This window comes from Schistocerca piceifrons, chromosome 2 (assembly GCF_021461385.2).
Source record: "Schistocerca piceifrons isolate TAMUIC-IGC-003096 chromosome 2, iqSchPice1.1, whole genome shotgun sequence".
Taxonomy (NCBI): domain Eukaryota; kingdom Metazoa; phylum Arthropoda; class Insecta; order Orthoptera; family Acrididae; genus Schistocerca; species Schistocerca piceifrons.
Window position 1 is genome coordinate 491003342 of NC_060139.1, and position 16007 is coordinate 491019348.

At 40.1% G+C, this 16007-nt stretch overlaps 1 protein-coding gene and 1 long non-coding RNA gene across 2 annotated transcripts in view; one reads left to right on the top strand and one right to left on the bottom strand.

Moving 5' to 3' along the window:
- LOC124775126 overlaps positions 1-16007 on the top strand; it is a 208731-nt gene that overhangs the window by 148211 nt on the left and 44513 nt on the right. The window lies entirely within an intron of this gene.
- Positions 1168-16007, bottom strand: part of LOC124775125 (probable RNA methyltransferase CG11342) — a 30341-nt gene continuing 15501 nt past the window's right edge. The window contains exon 2 of the mRNA XM_047249965.1: positions 1168-4711. Coding sequence (XP_047105921.1) covers positions 4115-4711 — 597 coding nt within the window. The 3' untranslated portion in view covers positions 1168-4114. The remainder of the gene's footprint in view (positions 4712-16007) is intronic.

Here is a 16007-nt window from a genome sequence, read left to right on the forward strand (position 1 = left end):
AAAATAAATTTGTTGTTGTGATTGGATTGCTTTTTATTAAACTCTTAAGTACAATTGCTGTAGTTCCACAAAGATATCTAAAGTTATTTAGAAAGAAAGTTATTGATGTTTATAGTCAATGATTCTCAGACACAAGACTGGTGTTATCTGTAAATGCAGTAAACTTATATTTCTAACTGTAGGCTGAAGTTAGGCCACTAGCACAATTCAAGAACAGAACGGGGACTAAGGACAGAGAGTTATGCTACTTCAACTTTGTGACAAATAATTCCTGAGCACCACACAACCATTAGTTCTAGTTTGCAGAAGACAGTTGTGCAGCTACTTTCTGCTTCCTATTCATGACACAAGATTTCAGCAGTACACGCACTGAGCCCTCAATTTCACTGTGATACAAGTAATTCATAATGAAGCAAATGAAAAGCATTTATAGAGTCACAGAAAATTCCAACTTTCTAATTATTAATGATCAGACAGTTTAAAAACCAGAGCATGAATGTGAAGGTTATCTGTTCACTCAATAAACCATTTTGAAAACTGTACTGCCTTTTACTTGTATGACTGGGGTGGCCATGATGTTTGACAATCCAGCTACAAAATAGTTTTTCAAGTAGTTCTGAAGATACAATTAAAAACTAAATATATTTGCATTCAACATTTGCAGTATCCTGTCTCTTGGGACTAAGTTTGAGAGTGGCATATTTTGTGCTGTCCACTAATACTCCTGAGAGCATACGGCATTGATGTATCATACTGGTAACCCTCAAGCAGTTTTATAAATGTTCACCTTGGATGTGAAGTACATATATTGTTATGCAAATTCTGAAATTGGTAAGTCACATGTAGTTCTTTGGTCACTAATGGTGCACTTTCACCACTGTAGACCTGCACTGCTCCCTAACTATACTACTTCCAGACAGAAAATGATTTTGATCTGAAACCAATGATTTATATTTCGTTTTTTAAAGCTCGCATATATTGTTCCTTTCTCTCAAGATAACGTGATAAAACAAGTAGTAGTAGCAACAAAATATCAAGAAACTAGTCTAGAAACTTTTGAACTATTAAAAGAATAATTACATTTTACTCCAGTTCTCAATGTTTTATTTAAAAAATAAAATGTCACAATATGAAGTACCTTATGCTGCAAGTTACTCACATGTACATTTCAAAATTACATGGACAGTAGCATATTAAGATAAAAAAATTGGAAGCATAAGATCAGTACTAAAACAATTAACAACAAATAAATAAAAATACTGTGGAAAAAAATTGAAAATTATGAACAAAAGTCAATGAATACCTAAATGAACAGAAGACCAAATCAAATATTGCCGGCAGAAGAACATAAAAACAAGAACCAGTATCAGTCTAACAGAATTCTTTTCTGTACTTTCTCTTATGTTGTGTCACGCGAAAATGGGTAGAATCCAGAGAACTATTTATTGTAAAAGAATTTTCATTCATGTATCAGTAGGCAGAAATACGAAGTCTAGTACTGTGGTCAATTTTGAGTGCTGCTTTACAATTACTGTGTACAAAATATCTTTGTAGTAAACAGCAACACAGTTTATATTGTAATAAACGACTCGTATGATTACAAAGAATAAAATGGTTGTGCTCAGTGTAAGATGTCTGGACAGCTCTTGTGAATTCAGTGAAACAAAATGTTGCACTTTTGCTTTCTCATGCTGCCAGATCATGTGCCTCTGTTTTATCTAGAGTATTTATTGGAAGAATTTTCACTCACGAAACAGATGACAGAAGTGCAATGTCTACAACAACTTTGGTCAATTTCAACTGCAGCTCTATAGCTATTATGTACAAAAGTAATTCTGTGCCTAGAGGACCCTCAGTGGAGTTCCACATGCTTCTATGTCAAACCTATCCAAACTTACCAATGATTTATGCAATGTGTTCAATTTCTGTCTTTTCTCACACATTTTGCCCTCAGGTTTGGGAAGAGCATCGCCCACCACTTCCTTCTTCTAGAACAGTTTTTCCACCAAGCTCTCTAGTGGATCTGTCATAATTAATACTTTTCCATTTCACTGTTCTGTCCACAGAACTTTTGAAGTGCTCCTGAATAAACACATTTCAAATGTCTTCTGCATTTCCAGTCCTCATGTTTCATTTCTATACAGTATAGTATTCCATGGTCAATGTTTCATGTTGTCTTTACCAACAAGCTATGTTCCATTGATGTTCTTTGTGACTTTTTTTGAGAACTTGGGAAGTCTGGACAAAATATACCATTCCACACATAAAGGTCTTTAACACCCACAGCATGATGAATATCTGTTTCATGAGAATGAAAGTGATATTCAACTGTTAATAACAACATAATGCCAATGAAAACATGTCAGATTTCAAGGATTATTCTCTTCCACCAAGTCTCTCATTTGACAAACTACCGTAGAAACTGTACCAAATTTGATGCATGGGGTATTCTATCATTGTGCATGAGTATTAACTGTGAGAGTTGGGGTGGAAACACAGTAGCTTGCATAAGTAACATTCTACAGCTTGAATTCTGTCAAAGTAGACAACACAGCAACTTTTGGCAGAATACATGACTTTTTTTAAAAAAGAAGACATCAGATAGCACAGAAAAATAAGATCACTACATATGTATTGTGTCTTTTCAACTCTACTGCAGAGTACACTTAAACTCTGAGCTGCATGGTATGTTAAAGCTGGCAGAAACATTTAATAATCATGCATCTCAAGATTAGAGTTTAACGCACTATTATCAGTCAAGTTATTACAGTCTGACATCAGTTACAACTGGAGAAATATATGTGGAAAAAGTATTGGGCATAACCTTGATTAATGTATCTACTTAGCATTCACTTGTTATTCTGGGGAACACTGGGAAACCTAAATCCAATGTTCAGACATCAAGTTGAGCTCCACACTTCCCAAACAGATCTTGAGTTGCTCAAACATGGTACAATCATGATGAGACAACAGTTTCTGAGCATTTTCTATTGACTGGAAATGGCTGTTTATAACTCTCAAAATCATTCTGACTTACATTCTACCCCTTCCACTTGGGGTAGCTTTGCACGTAACAAGGAAGTTTAGCAATGACTGCACAATGCTCCTGTGCCTCACATACGCTCTGAAGGCAACAAACAATTGGAAGTAAGCAATGAAAATTATAAAGAATAAACATCAGTTGTATATGAGTTTTCGTTGTTCTTCCCCTTTCTTTACTAGAACCTTAGACTGGTATTGTTACTACTACTACTACTACTACTACTACACACACACACACACACACACACACACACACACACACACACACACACACACACACACACACACAGAGAGAGAGAGAGAGAGAGAGAGAGAGAGAGAGAGAGAGATATTATTTAAGGTACTGATGGTGTGATGGTGAAAACTTGCAGAAAGATTCTGAAATGTGTTTCATATGGTCAAGTTAAACAAAAAAACCAAGTTTACAATACATTTTTTCCATAATTGAAAGAAGGAAGAAAAAGTTCTAATTTTTGAGAACATCAAAGAAAATAGTGAAACAATAATTGGGAGCAACATGAAATGCAAGCAGATGAAGGTGGAATACTTTAAAGGACAATAATATATTTAGTGTGACTTAAGATTCTGGCTCTATTGCACCCAAGTTTCAGAAATTTCATTTTATTACGTGGGGTTGACCTCCTTGTTGCTGCAGTCATCAGTTACCTAAAGGAGGGAAGTCATGTGTATCTCTTGCCTGCAAATTGTGTAAGCTTTGTTCTGTGTGTGATTGTATTTTAAATGTTTGTGTAATGCATTATCTGAGGCAGAAAGTGGGGATCAGCTTAGCATTTGCCTAAATGAGCCAGGAAAACTGCTTAAAAACCACATCCAGGTTGGTTGGTGCACCAGCAATACTCATTAACGTGCCATGCAGATTTGATCTAGGTCTGGCTCACCTTTCTGTCCCACAAGTTAAGATTGCAGTGCATCATGCTGTATGGGCAGAAAGTGTATGACCTTTATAACTTTTACTACTAAAAAAATACTGGCATTTTATCTACTGAAATAAAGAGAAGCTAATGGGAATACAGGTGTAATCATGTTGATAACTTTTCACCTGCACATTTTACTAGGAGTCGTGTCTTCTGAAAAATATTATTTTCCTTTTCCAGTCTTCAGATGTAGTTTCCAATACTTTACTAAAATTACATTTCTTTTCAAGAATGTCTTCAATTTCAGTCTCTACATTGTGCCTTATTGTTAACGCATCCAATTCAGGAAAGGTTTCGCCCTTAGCACGCCACAACCTTCTTGCTGCTGCTCTGTAACACTTCCACGGTTGTGGTTCAATCACTAAAACTTTTGTCCATGCACATAAGTCCTTAAGAAATTTAATCAACCCTTCATCTCCATAATTTAAATGTATCCACATTGTCACTGAAAAACAGAATATCACATCAAAGTTTTGTTTCCCATGCTGTTTAAGATATGTTTTCAGAACAGTTAGTTTGTCATCAGTCATAAAATTGAGGCAATTGTAATTTATACTGGAGACATATCTGTTACTATTTTTTGCTCTTTCAGTGAGCAATGGATCTAGTTCCAGACCTAAAAAGTAACAATTGCTTCCTTTACATTGCGAGTTTTGCAGACTGTCCACTTTATTTTCATCATCTACTGTATGCAGATTTGACAAGATGAATTCATATAATGCTTGTGTCAGTTCCTGCAAACAGAAAGGTTTCTATAAATTGTCTGCTCTAAAGATAAAATAATACTAGTCATACATTCTGGGACTACAAAGACAAAAGAAAAAAACAATACACAGGTGAAAGACAATACCATACACAAACATAAATTTAGTAAGAGATTTCAACTGATATATTCAAGGAAGAGATGCACAAAAGTGTGATATGAGCAGAGCAAGACAAAAGTCAATGCAATTAGAAAAGTTGGAAACGCAAAAAATCTGCACATTCTGCTCACACTACATAATTAAGTCATGCATCATGTTCTGTGGATCTTAGAATAAAGGAGAGCACTCAGGAATCCAGAAAGGTCTGGGAACACATTAGTTGAGTGAAGCAACTATTACAATCTGTTTTTATACATTTTACTAACCAACTATTATTAATTATGGCCTACACTATATTGATAATAAGGCATTTTCCTTGTTCTATTTACACATTCTTAATGATATTATAGTTGAGATATGCACTATTTTGAGAAAAGTTGCTGCTTTCTCAAGACATGGGAGCATCATGCTTTGGGATTTCTACAGATCAGAACAGTGTTATGACATAATAACTGGACAGTGACTAAATTTCCCATAGATATTATGCTGTATAGTCTATCTTAACACAATTACGTATTTTTAATTTAAAAGACATATATCATAATGCAAATGTGGTAATGTGCCTTGCAGAACATACAATTAATGACTAGTTAACTCATCTTTTTTATTAAGAAAATATTTTTTTGTGTTCAGTAACATTGTGAAAATTGTTGACAATGAACCACATTCCAAAATGTTCAAATGTGTGTGAAATCTTATGGGACTTAACTGCTAACATCATCAGTCCCTAAGCTTACACACTACTTAACCTAAATTATCCTAAGGACAAACACACACACCCATGCCCGAGGGAGGACTTGAACCTCCGCCGGGACCAGCCGCAGAGTCCATGACAGCAGCGCCTTAGACCGCTCGGCTAATCCCACGTGGCAACCACATTCCAGCCATGTTTGATGTGTGCCATCTCTGAAGAACGCGTAGGCTATGGAAACAGTGGTAACTGCATTCTTTGAAGAAGGCTTTCACCTTTCTCATGTCCTGTGACTGGAAATTGTCATGCTGCGATATGGCATGCTGAGTTGCATGAAGCGATAAAATTGTTTAAGACTCTGACATCTTCATGATGCTCTTAGTTTCCATTCAGACTGTTATCTGCACGTGGAATGGCGTTCACAGATAGTATCCTGGCATCCAAACTAACACACTTGTCATCTCTCCGCTATGCCACTCAACAATGCAAGCTCTCAGGCTACATCCACCACAGTAGCATATAATTTATCAAAAAACAAAGATGATGTGACTTACCAAACGAAAGCGCTGGCAGGTTGAAAGACACACAAACAAACACAAACATACACACAAAATTCAAGCTTTCGCAACAAACTGTTGCCTCATCAGGAAAGAGGGAAGGAGAGGGAAAGACGAAAGGATGTGGGTTTTAAGGGAGAGGGTAAGTAGTCATTCCAATCCTGGGGTTTTAAGGGAGAGGGTAAGGAGTCATTCCAATCCTGGGAGCGGAAAGACTTACCTTAGGGGGAAAAAGGACGGGTATATATATATATATATATATATATATATATATATACACACACACACACACACACACACACACACACACACACACACACACACACAGAGCCATATTTAAAGACAAAGAGTATGGGCAGAGATGTCAGTCGAGGCGGAAGTGCAGAGGCAAAGATGTTGTTGAATGACAGGTGAGGTATGAGTGGCGGCAACTTGAAATTAGCGGAGATTGAGGCCTGGTGGGTAACGGGAAGAGAGGATATATTGAAGAGCAAGTTCCCATCTCCGGAGTTCGGATAGGTTGGTGTTGGTGGGAAGTATCCACATAACCCGGACGGTGTAACACTGTGCCAAGATGTGATGGCCGTGCACCAAGGCATGTTTAGCCACAGGGTGATCCTCATTACCAACAAACACTGTCTGCCTGTGTCCATTCATGCGAATGGACAGTTTGTTGCTGGTCATTCCCACATAGAATGCATCACAGGTCAGTTGGTAAATCACGTGGGTGCTTTCACACGTGGCTCTGCCTTTGATCGTGTACACCTTCCGGGTTACAGGACTGGAGTAGGTGGTGGTGGGTGGGTGCATGGGACAGGTTTTACACCGGGGCCGGTTACAAGGATAGGAGCCAGAGGGTAGGGAAGGTGGTTTGGGGATTTCATAGGGATGAACTAAGAGGTTACGAAGGTTAGGTGGACGGCGGAAAGACACTCTTGATGGAGTGGGGAGGATTTCATGAAGGATGGATCTCATTTCAGGACAGGATTTGAGGAAGTCGTATCCCTGCTGGAGAGCCACATTCAGAGTCTGGTCCAGTCCCGGAAAGTATCCTGTCACAAGTGGGGCACTTTTGTAGTTCTTCTGTGGGAGGTTCTGGGTTTGAGGGGATGAGGAAGTGGCTCTGGTTATTTGCTTCTGTACCAGGTCGGGAGGGTAGTTACGGGATGCGAAAGCTGTTGTCAGGTTGTTGGTGTAATGGTTCAGGGATTCCGGACTGGAGCAGATTCATTTGCCACGAAGACCTAGGCTGTAGGGAAGGGACCATTTGATGTGGAATGGGTGGCAGCTGTTGCTTATTGGTGGGTTTGATGTGGACGGACGTGTGAAGCTGGCCATTGGACAGTATGAGGTCAACGTCAAGGAAAGTGGCATGGGATTTGGAGTAGGACCAGGTGAATCTGATGGAACCAAAGGAGTTGAGGTTGGAGAGGAAATTCTGGAGTCCTTCTTCACTGTGAGACCAGATCATGAAGATGTCATCAATAAATCTGTACCAAACTTTGGGTTGGCAGGCCTGGGTAACCAAGAAGGCTTCCTCTAGGCGACCCATGAATAGGTTGGCATACGAGGGGGCCATCCTGGTACCCATGGCTGTTCCCTTTAATTGTTGGTATGTCTGGCCTTCAAAAGTGAAGAAGTTGTGGGTCAGGATGAAGCTGGCTAAGGTAATGAGGAAAGAGGTTTTAGGTAGGGTGGCAGGTGATCGGCGTGAAAGGAAATGCTCCATCGCAGCGAGGCCCTGGACGTGCGGGATATTTGTGTATCAGGAAGTGGCATCGATGGTTACAAGGATGATTTCCGGGGGTAACAGATTGGGTAAGGATTCCAGGCGTTCGAGAAAGTGGTTGGTGTCTTTGATGAAGGATGGGAGACTGCATGTAATGGGTTGAAGGTGTTGATCTACATAGGCAGAGATACGTTCTGTGGGGGCTTGGTAACCAGCTACAATGGGGCGGCCGGGATGATTGGGTTTGTGAATTTTAGGAAGAAGGTAGAAGGTAGGGGTGCGGGGTGTCGGTGGGGTCAGGAGGTTGATGGAGTCAGGTGAAAGGTTTTGCAGGGGGCCTAAGGTTCTGAGGATTCCTTGAAGCTCCGCCTGGACATCGGGAATGGGATTACCTTGGCAAACTTCGTGTGTGGTGTTGTCTGAAAGCTGACGCAATCCCTCAGCCACATACTCCCGACGATCAAGTACCACGGTCGTGGAACCCTTGTCCGCCGGAAGAATGACGATGGATCGGTCAGCCTTCAGATCACGGATAGCCTGGGCTTCAGCAGTGGTGATGTTGGGAGTAGGATTAAGGTTTTTTAAGAAGGATTGAGATGCAAGGCTGGAAGTCAGAAATTCCTGGAAGGTTTGGAGAGGGTGATTTTGAGGAAGAGGAGGTGGTTCCCGCTGCGACAGAGGACGAAACTGTTCCAGGCAGGGTTCAATTTGGATAGTGTCCTGGGGAGGTGGATCATTGGGAGTAGGATTAGGATCATTTTTCTTCGTGGCAAAGTGATATTTCCAGCAGAGAGTACGAGAGTAGGACAGTAAATCTTTGACGAGGGCTGTTTGGTTGAATCTGGGAGAGGGGCTGAAGGTGAGGCCTTTGGATAGGACAGAGGTTTCGGATTGGGAGAGAGGTTTGCAGGAAAGGTTAACTACTGAATTAGGGTGTTGTGGTTCCAGATTGTGTTGATTGGAATTTTGAGGTTTTGGAGGGAGTGGAACTGGAAGTGGGAGATTGAGTAGATGGGAGAGACTGGGTGTGTGTGCAATGAGAGGAGGTTGAGGTTTGCTGGAAAGGTTGTGAAGGGTGAGTGAGTTGCCTTTACGGAGGTAGGAAACAAGGAGATTGGATAGTTTTTTGAGGTGGAGGGTGGCATGCTGTTCTAATTTGCGGTTGGCCTGTAGGAGGATGCTCTGAACAGCCGGTGTGGATGTGGGAGAGGAAAGATTAAGGACTTTTATTAAGGATAGGAGTTGACGGGTGTGTTCATTAGCTAAGTTAATGTGTAGGTGAAGGATTAGGTGGGTGAGGGCAATGGATTGTTCAGTTTGGAACTGGTATAGGGACTGATGGAAAGAAGGGTTGCAGCCAGAGATGGGAACTTTACGTGTGAGGCCTTTGGGGGTAATGCCAAATGTTAGACAAGCCTGAGAAAATAGAATATGGGAGTGTAATCTGGCTAGGGCGAAGGTATGTTTGCGGAGGGAATGTAAATAAAACTTAATAGGGTCGCTGTGGGGGTGTTGTGAGGGTGACATGGTATTGGAAGGTGGAAAGTGTAACACGAGGCTGAAATGAAAATGAAAATAAAAATATATGGGGAGAGATAAAGGTGAACTGGAAAGTAACTGGAGATCTGGTGTGAAAAAGGCGAAAAGGTGTTGGTTACAGCTGGGCTATGTTGGACTTGGGTTGGTAGACAACGATGTGCACAAAGGTTAGGTGGTTGTGTTGCCGCCAAAACACGCTAAAGGACGGAGAAATTCGGGAAAATTTCGAAAAAACTGCGTGTAATGTATTAAAAGGAGTGGTTTTGTGGTGGCAGATTACGAAAATGAGGCTAACAATTGTCTGACGAAGAAATAATGACGTTAAAACCTGTGGGAAGCGGCTGAAAATTATCAGTGATGTGGGAGAAATGGAAATGGAAATAAAGCAAAAGTTATTAGAAATAGCCGAAATGGTTGTTTAAAAGGTGATATTTCCAGCAGAGAGTACGAACTAGAAACGGTGGATTTTATAGCAGCGGTAGTGTTGAAAGCGTCAAAAAAAATTTTTTTGGTTATGGTTTGGAAGTGGGTTACGTATTATTGAGTATATATAGGTGGGATAAAATTGTATAGCAGACTACGGTAAAAAGGAGAAGGTGAATACAAAGTGAAACTACTGGCAAAAACGCAAAGAGAAAATAAGACGACAGGAAAGATTTAGAAATGCAAAAGTGACAATAACAAACGTAATTGTAGGGTTCAAATTAATGATATTAATATAATAGAGGGGAAACATTCCACGTGGGAAAAATTTATCAAAAAACAAAGAATATGTGACTTACCAAACGAAAGCGCTGGCAGTTCGAAAGACACACGAACAAACACAAACATACACACAGAATTCAAGCTTTCGCAACAAACTGTTGCCTCATCAGGAAAGAGGGACACTATCCAAATTGAACCCTGCCTGGAACAGATTCGTCCTCCGTCACAGCAGGACCCACCTCCTCTTCCTCAAAATCACCCTCTCCAAACCTTCCAGGAATTTCTGACTTCCAGCCTTGCATCTCAATCCTTCTTAAAAAACCTTAATCCTACTCCCAACATCACCACTGCTGAAGCCCAGGCTATCCGTGATCTGAGGGCTGACCGATCCATCGTCATTCTTCCGGCGGACAAGGGTTCCACGACCATGGTATTTGATCGTCGGGAGTATGTGGCTGAGGGACTGTGTCAGCTTTCAGACAACACCACATACAAAGTTTGCCAAGGTAATCCCATTCCCGATGTCCAGGCGGAGCTTCAAGGAATCCTCAGAACCTTAGGCCCCCTGCAAAACCTTTCACCTGACTCCATCAACCTCCTGACCCCACCGACACCCCGCACCCCTAGCTTCTACCTTCTTCCTAAAATTCACAAACCCAATCATCCCGGCCGCCCCATTGTAGCTGGTTACCAAGCCCCCACAGAACGTATCTCTGCCTATGTAGATCAACACCTTCAACCCATTACATGCAGTCTCCCATCCTTCAGCAAAGACACCAACCACTTTCTCGAATGCCTGGAATCCTTACCCAATCTGTTACCCCCGGAAACCATCCTTGTAACCATCGATGCCACTTCCTGATACACAAATATCCCGCACGTCCAGGGCCTCGCTGCGATGGAGCATTTCCTTTCACGCCGATCACCTGCCACCCTACCTAAAACCTCTTTCCTCATTACCTTAGCCAGCTTCATCCTGACCCACAACTTCTTCACTTTTGAAGGCCAGACATACCAACAATTAAAGGGAACAGCCATGGGTACCAGGATGGCCCCCTCGTACGCCAACCTATTCATGGATCGCCTAGAGGAAGCCTTCTTGGTTACCCAGGCCTGCCAACCCTAAGTTTGGTACAGATTTATTGATAACATCTTCATGATCTGGACTCACAGTGAAGAAGGACTCCAGAATTTCCTCTCCAACCTCAACTCCTTTGGTTCCATCAGATTCACCTGGTCTTACTCCAAATCCCATGCCACTTTCCTTGACGTTGACCTCCAACTGTCCAATGGCCAGCTTCACACATCCGTCCACATCAAACCCACCAACAAGCAACAGTACCTGCATTATGACAGCTGCCACCCATTCCACATCAAACGGTCCCTTCCCTACAGCCTAGGTCTTCGTGGCAAACGAATCTGCTCCAGTCCGGAATCCCTGAACCATTACACCAACAACCTGACAACAGCTTTCGCATCCCTTAGCTACCCTCCCGACCTGGTACAGAAGCAAATAACCAGAGCCACTTCCTCATCCCCTCAAACCCAGAACCTCCCACAGAAGAACCACAAAAGTGCCCCACTTGTGACAGGATACTTTCCGGGACTGGACCAGACTCTGAATGTGGCTCTCCAGCAGGGATACAACTTCCTCAAATCCTGCCCTGAAATGAGATCCATCCTTCATGAAATCCTCCCCACTCCACCAAGAGTGTCTTTCCGCCGTCCACCTAACCTTCGTAACCTCTTAGTTCGCCCTATGAAATCTCCAAACCACCTTCCCTACCCTCTGGCTCCTATCCTTGTAACCGGCCCCGGTGTAAAACCTGTCCCATGCACCCTCCCACCACCACCTACTCCAGTCCTGTAACCCGGAAGGTGTACACGATCAAAGGCAGAGCCACTTGTGAAAGCACCCACGTGATTTACCAACTGACCTGTGATGCATTCTATGTGGGAATGACCAGCAACAAACTATCCATTCACATGAATGGACACAGGCAGACAGTGTTTGTTGGTAATGAGGATCACCCTGTGGCTAAACATGCCTTGGTGCACGGCCAGCACATCTTGGCACAGTGTTACACCATCCGGGTTATCTGGATACTTCCCACCAACACCAACCTATCCGAACTCCGGAGATGGGAACTTGCTCTTCAATATATCCTCTCTTCCCGTTACCCACCAGGCCTCAATCTCCGCTAATTTCAAGTTGCCGCCACTCATACCTCACCTGTCATTCAACAACATCTTTGCCTCTGCACTTCCGCCTCGACTGACATCTCTGCCCAAACTCTTTGTCTTTAAATATGTCTGCTTGTGTCTGTATATATATGTGTGTGTGTGTGTGTGTGTTTGTGTGTGTGTGTGTGTGTGTGTGTGTGTGTGTGTGTGTGTGTGTACCCGTCCTTTTTTCCCCCTAAGGTAAGTCTTTCCGCTCCCGGGATTGGAATGACTCCTTACCCTCTCCCTTAAAACCCACATCCTTTCGTCTTTCCCTCTCCTTCCCTCTTTCCTGATGAGGCAACAGTTTGTTGCGAAAGCTTGAATTTTGTGTGTATGTTTGTGTTTGTTTGTGTGTCTTTCGACCTGCCAGCGCTTTCGTTAGGTAAGTCACATCATCTTTGTTTTTTGATAAATTTTTCCCACGTGGAATGTTTCCCTCTATTATATTAATAACAGTAGCATATAACCTGTATAGGGCCATCACTCTAGGACATCAAGTGGCACTTACCTGAAAACATTATATTTTGCCACTCGACACATGCCCAGGACTGAAGTAGAGTCTGACAGTTACTAAAGCTGGAATCTTGCATTACTTTCAGATGATTTATTTACTGGTAATTGTTTTCATCCAGGAATAATTTTTACAATAACATATGAATTGTCATCTTATCTTAGTACAAAGACTAACAGACAGTCTTGAGAAAAAGTTCTGAATGCTTTCACCACATATAGTGGAAAAAATTTAGCCCTTGTAGCTACAAAGAACCCTAATTTTATCCACAGTGTCAATACAGAGACAAGGATTAGAAACTGCAATGTCATCATAGCCATAATGGTTACTAAAGTAAACAAATCCATCTAGAAGGCTAGGAAAGTTATTACTCTATAAAGAGAAGATAAGTAGTAGTCAACATCATACTTAGACAATAAATTAGAGTTATTTAAGTTCCAGTATGATGTAGGTAGAGAAATTATGAGCAAAATTTAAACTGACTGAAAATCACAATTTGCAGACGTATGTGCAAGAGATCCACTGTTGTTTAGTAACAAAATATGGAAGAGCGATAAAAAAGATTTCTGAAATTAAAAAAAGAAATTGCAGGAAAGTCAACAGGCAAAAGTTAGTAGAAATTAATGTGTCTACAAAAAGGTTGATGTAAATAGCATAAAATTACTTCCATCATCATACATTATCACACCTAAGTGTGTCAAAGGCTTCTAGTCAGTCACTCTTAGTCCAGTCCAGTCTGGTATGGCTGAGGAACGAGGAAGTTTTAAATTCTGTGTTAAAAACATTCACACAGAGGAGAACTGTATAGACGCATCATCATTTGACCACTAAACAACCTCCTACATGAAGGGGATGGAAATAAGTGTCTGTTGTTGAAAAGCAGCTGAAAGCATTGAAAACAAATAAGTCACCAGATCCTGATGGAATCCAATTTCAGCATTATAAAGAGTAATCTTTACATTGGCCTCTTACGTAACTTGCATTCATTGTGAATGTCTTGCTCCAAGACACAATCTCAAGCAAATGGAAGAAAGTGCATGAGACATCTATATATAGCAAGGGTAAAAGAAGGAACCTGCAAAATTATAGACCAATATTCTTCTGGATTAACTGGTAAATGGATAAAGCTACTGAAACGGACTAGTGAAAATTGGAACATGAAACAGTAGAAGACTAACTAATAAAGAAGGAAAAATAATTAGAGTGACAGAAAAGAGAACATTATTGTTCTATCACAAACAAAAAAGAAGGGAAACAGCATAGAAAATAAAGGATTCTACATACACTTATACAGTGGGATGTAAAATCATATATTGACAAAGAAAACAACTATAGAAACTTATTATAAGTTCGGAACCTATTGATGAAAGTCTGATTAAGGTAAACATACAGTAACTTTATATGGTCAGGAAACTACTATAACATTAGTCTATGCAGTACATGAGATTGAACCAGATCACACCAAAGAAAAAATTTTTCACTAAATTAAATGACATAGCAGAAGGGATAGGAAATACAAAACAAATAATAACTGCTGATGATTTCGATAGTAGAACAGGGTAACAAGTAGAAAATAAAATAGTAGACCACATTGAGAAAATATAGTAAATGATAATAGGATAAGATTAATTAATATATGTGAACTAAATTCAGTATAAATTTTGAATGATTTCTCTCCACACACAGAGATTCATAAATATACATGGCATCAGGAATGCTCCAATTAAAATAATAATTGATTACATAACAATTCCCCAAAAACCAGTTTTAAAAACAAAAGACTTCAGAGTGTACACAGGAGTAACCCAGAGTGACCATCATATGGTTAACTGTAACAGTATGTTTCCACATGTAGATATAAAAAGAAACTGTTAATGAGAAAGAATAAAAATAAAAAGAAACTGTTAATGAGGAGGTAGAATTTAAAACTGACATAAAAATCCCAAAGTACAATGTATATAGCCTAGAAAATGAAAGCAACGGCAGCCAAAGAAGCCCTGGCTGAATAAATTAAGTAAAAGAAAAAAATCTTTATACTATTTTGGAAAATCCAGGATGGAATGAAGGCAACAAGAGAAACACAGGAAAGAAAAGAAAGAAAAATGGACATTGAGTATAGCGATGCAAAAGAAAGTAGTTACAAAGGAAAACAGCACAGGGTTAGGATCGAAGAAAAGCCGTCAGGCAAAAATCAAACAATGGAAAATCCAGGATGGAATGATTGTTTGATTTTTGATTGATGGCTTTTCTTCAACCCTAACCCAGTGATGTTTTCCTTTGTAGCTACTTTCTTTTGCATTGCTATACTCAATGTCCATCCTTCTTTCTTTTCTTTCCTGGGTTGCTCTTGTTGCCTTTATACTATTTTGATACAGAAATACAGAAAGAGATGCAAGTAAAGAAAGAAAAATATTTAAAATGACTAAATACACAAACTATCCAGGACACAATAGACTTAAGAGCACAACAAGGAAAAATTAGGAAAATGGTAACAGAAGCAAAAAATGAGAATTGGGAAAATTCTAGTAATAAAGTGGATAATCTAATTGGAGGTAAGAGAAGCTCAGCGACACGGAAGAAACTGAAAACACGGAGAAAAAATTCTAAAGAAACTCAACAAATTAACTACATTAGTATCCAGACTTGGGGAAAAATACTTCAAAGAATTATTGACTGAAAACAGAGGAGAATTTTTGGACATAATTAATAACGATCTAGAAGACACAAAAATAATGGCAGTATTCAACTGGGGATAGAAACAGTAAAAAAAATTAACTAAAACCTTAAAAAAGGAAGTGCTACTGGAATTGGAGTAGTGCCAACTGAACTGGTGAAATATGATACAGATAAATTACATGAACTTTTGAGAACCCTCTTTGAAAAATGTTTAAATGGCAAGGCCATACCAGAACACTGAAGTAAGATTTATATCAACAGTCCACAAGAAAGAAAGAAAAGATGAGCGTGAGATCTACAGAGGAATAACTGTAACTAATGTAGAGGAATAACTGTAACTAATGTATTTAGCAGACTTTATGGAAGGATTGTCAAACATTCTTCGGAAACAAAATTTAAGGAAATGGAGGCCAAAGAACAGGCTGGCTTCAGTGCAGGGAGATCAACTACAGATCATATATTTTGCTTGCAACAAATAACTGAAAAGAAAAAAATGTTAGAAATTAACCCCTTCATTTAGTATTTGTAGACTC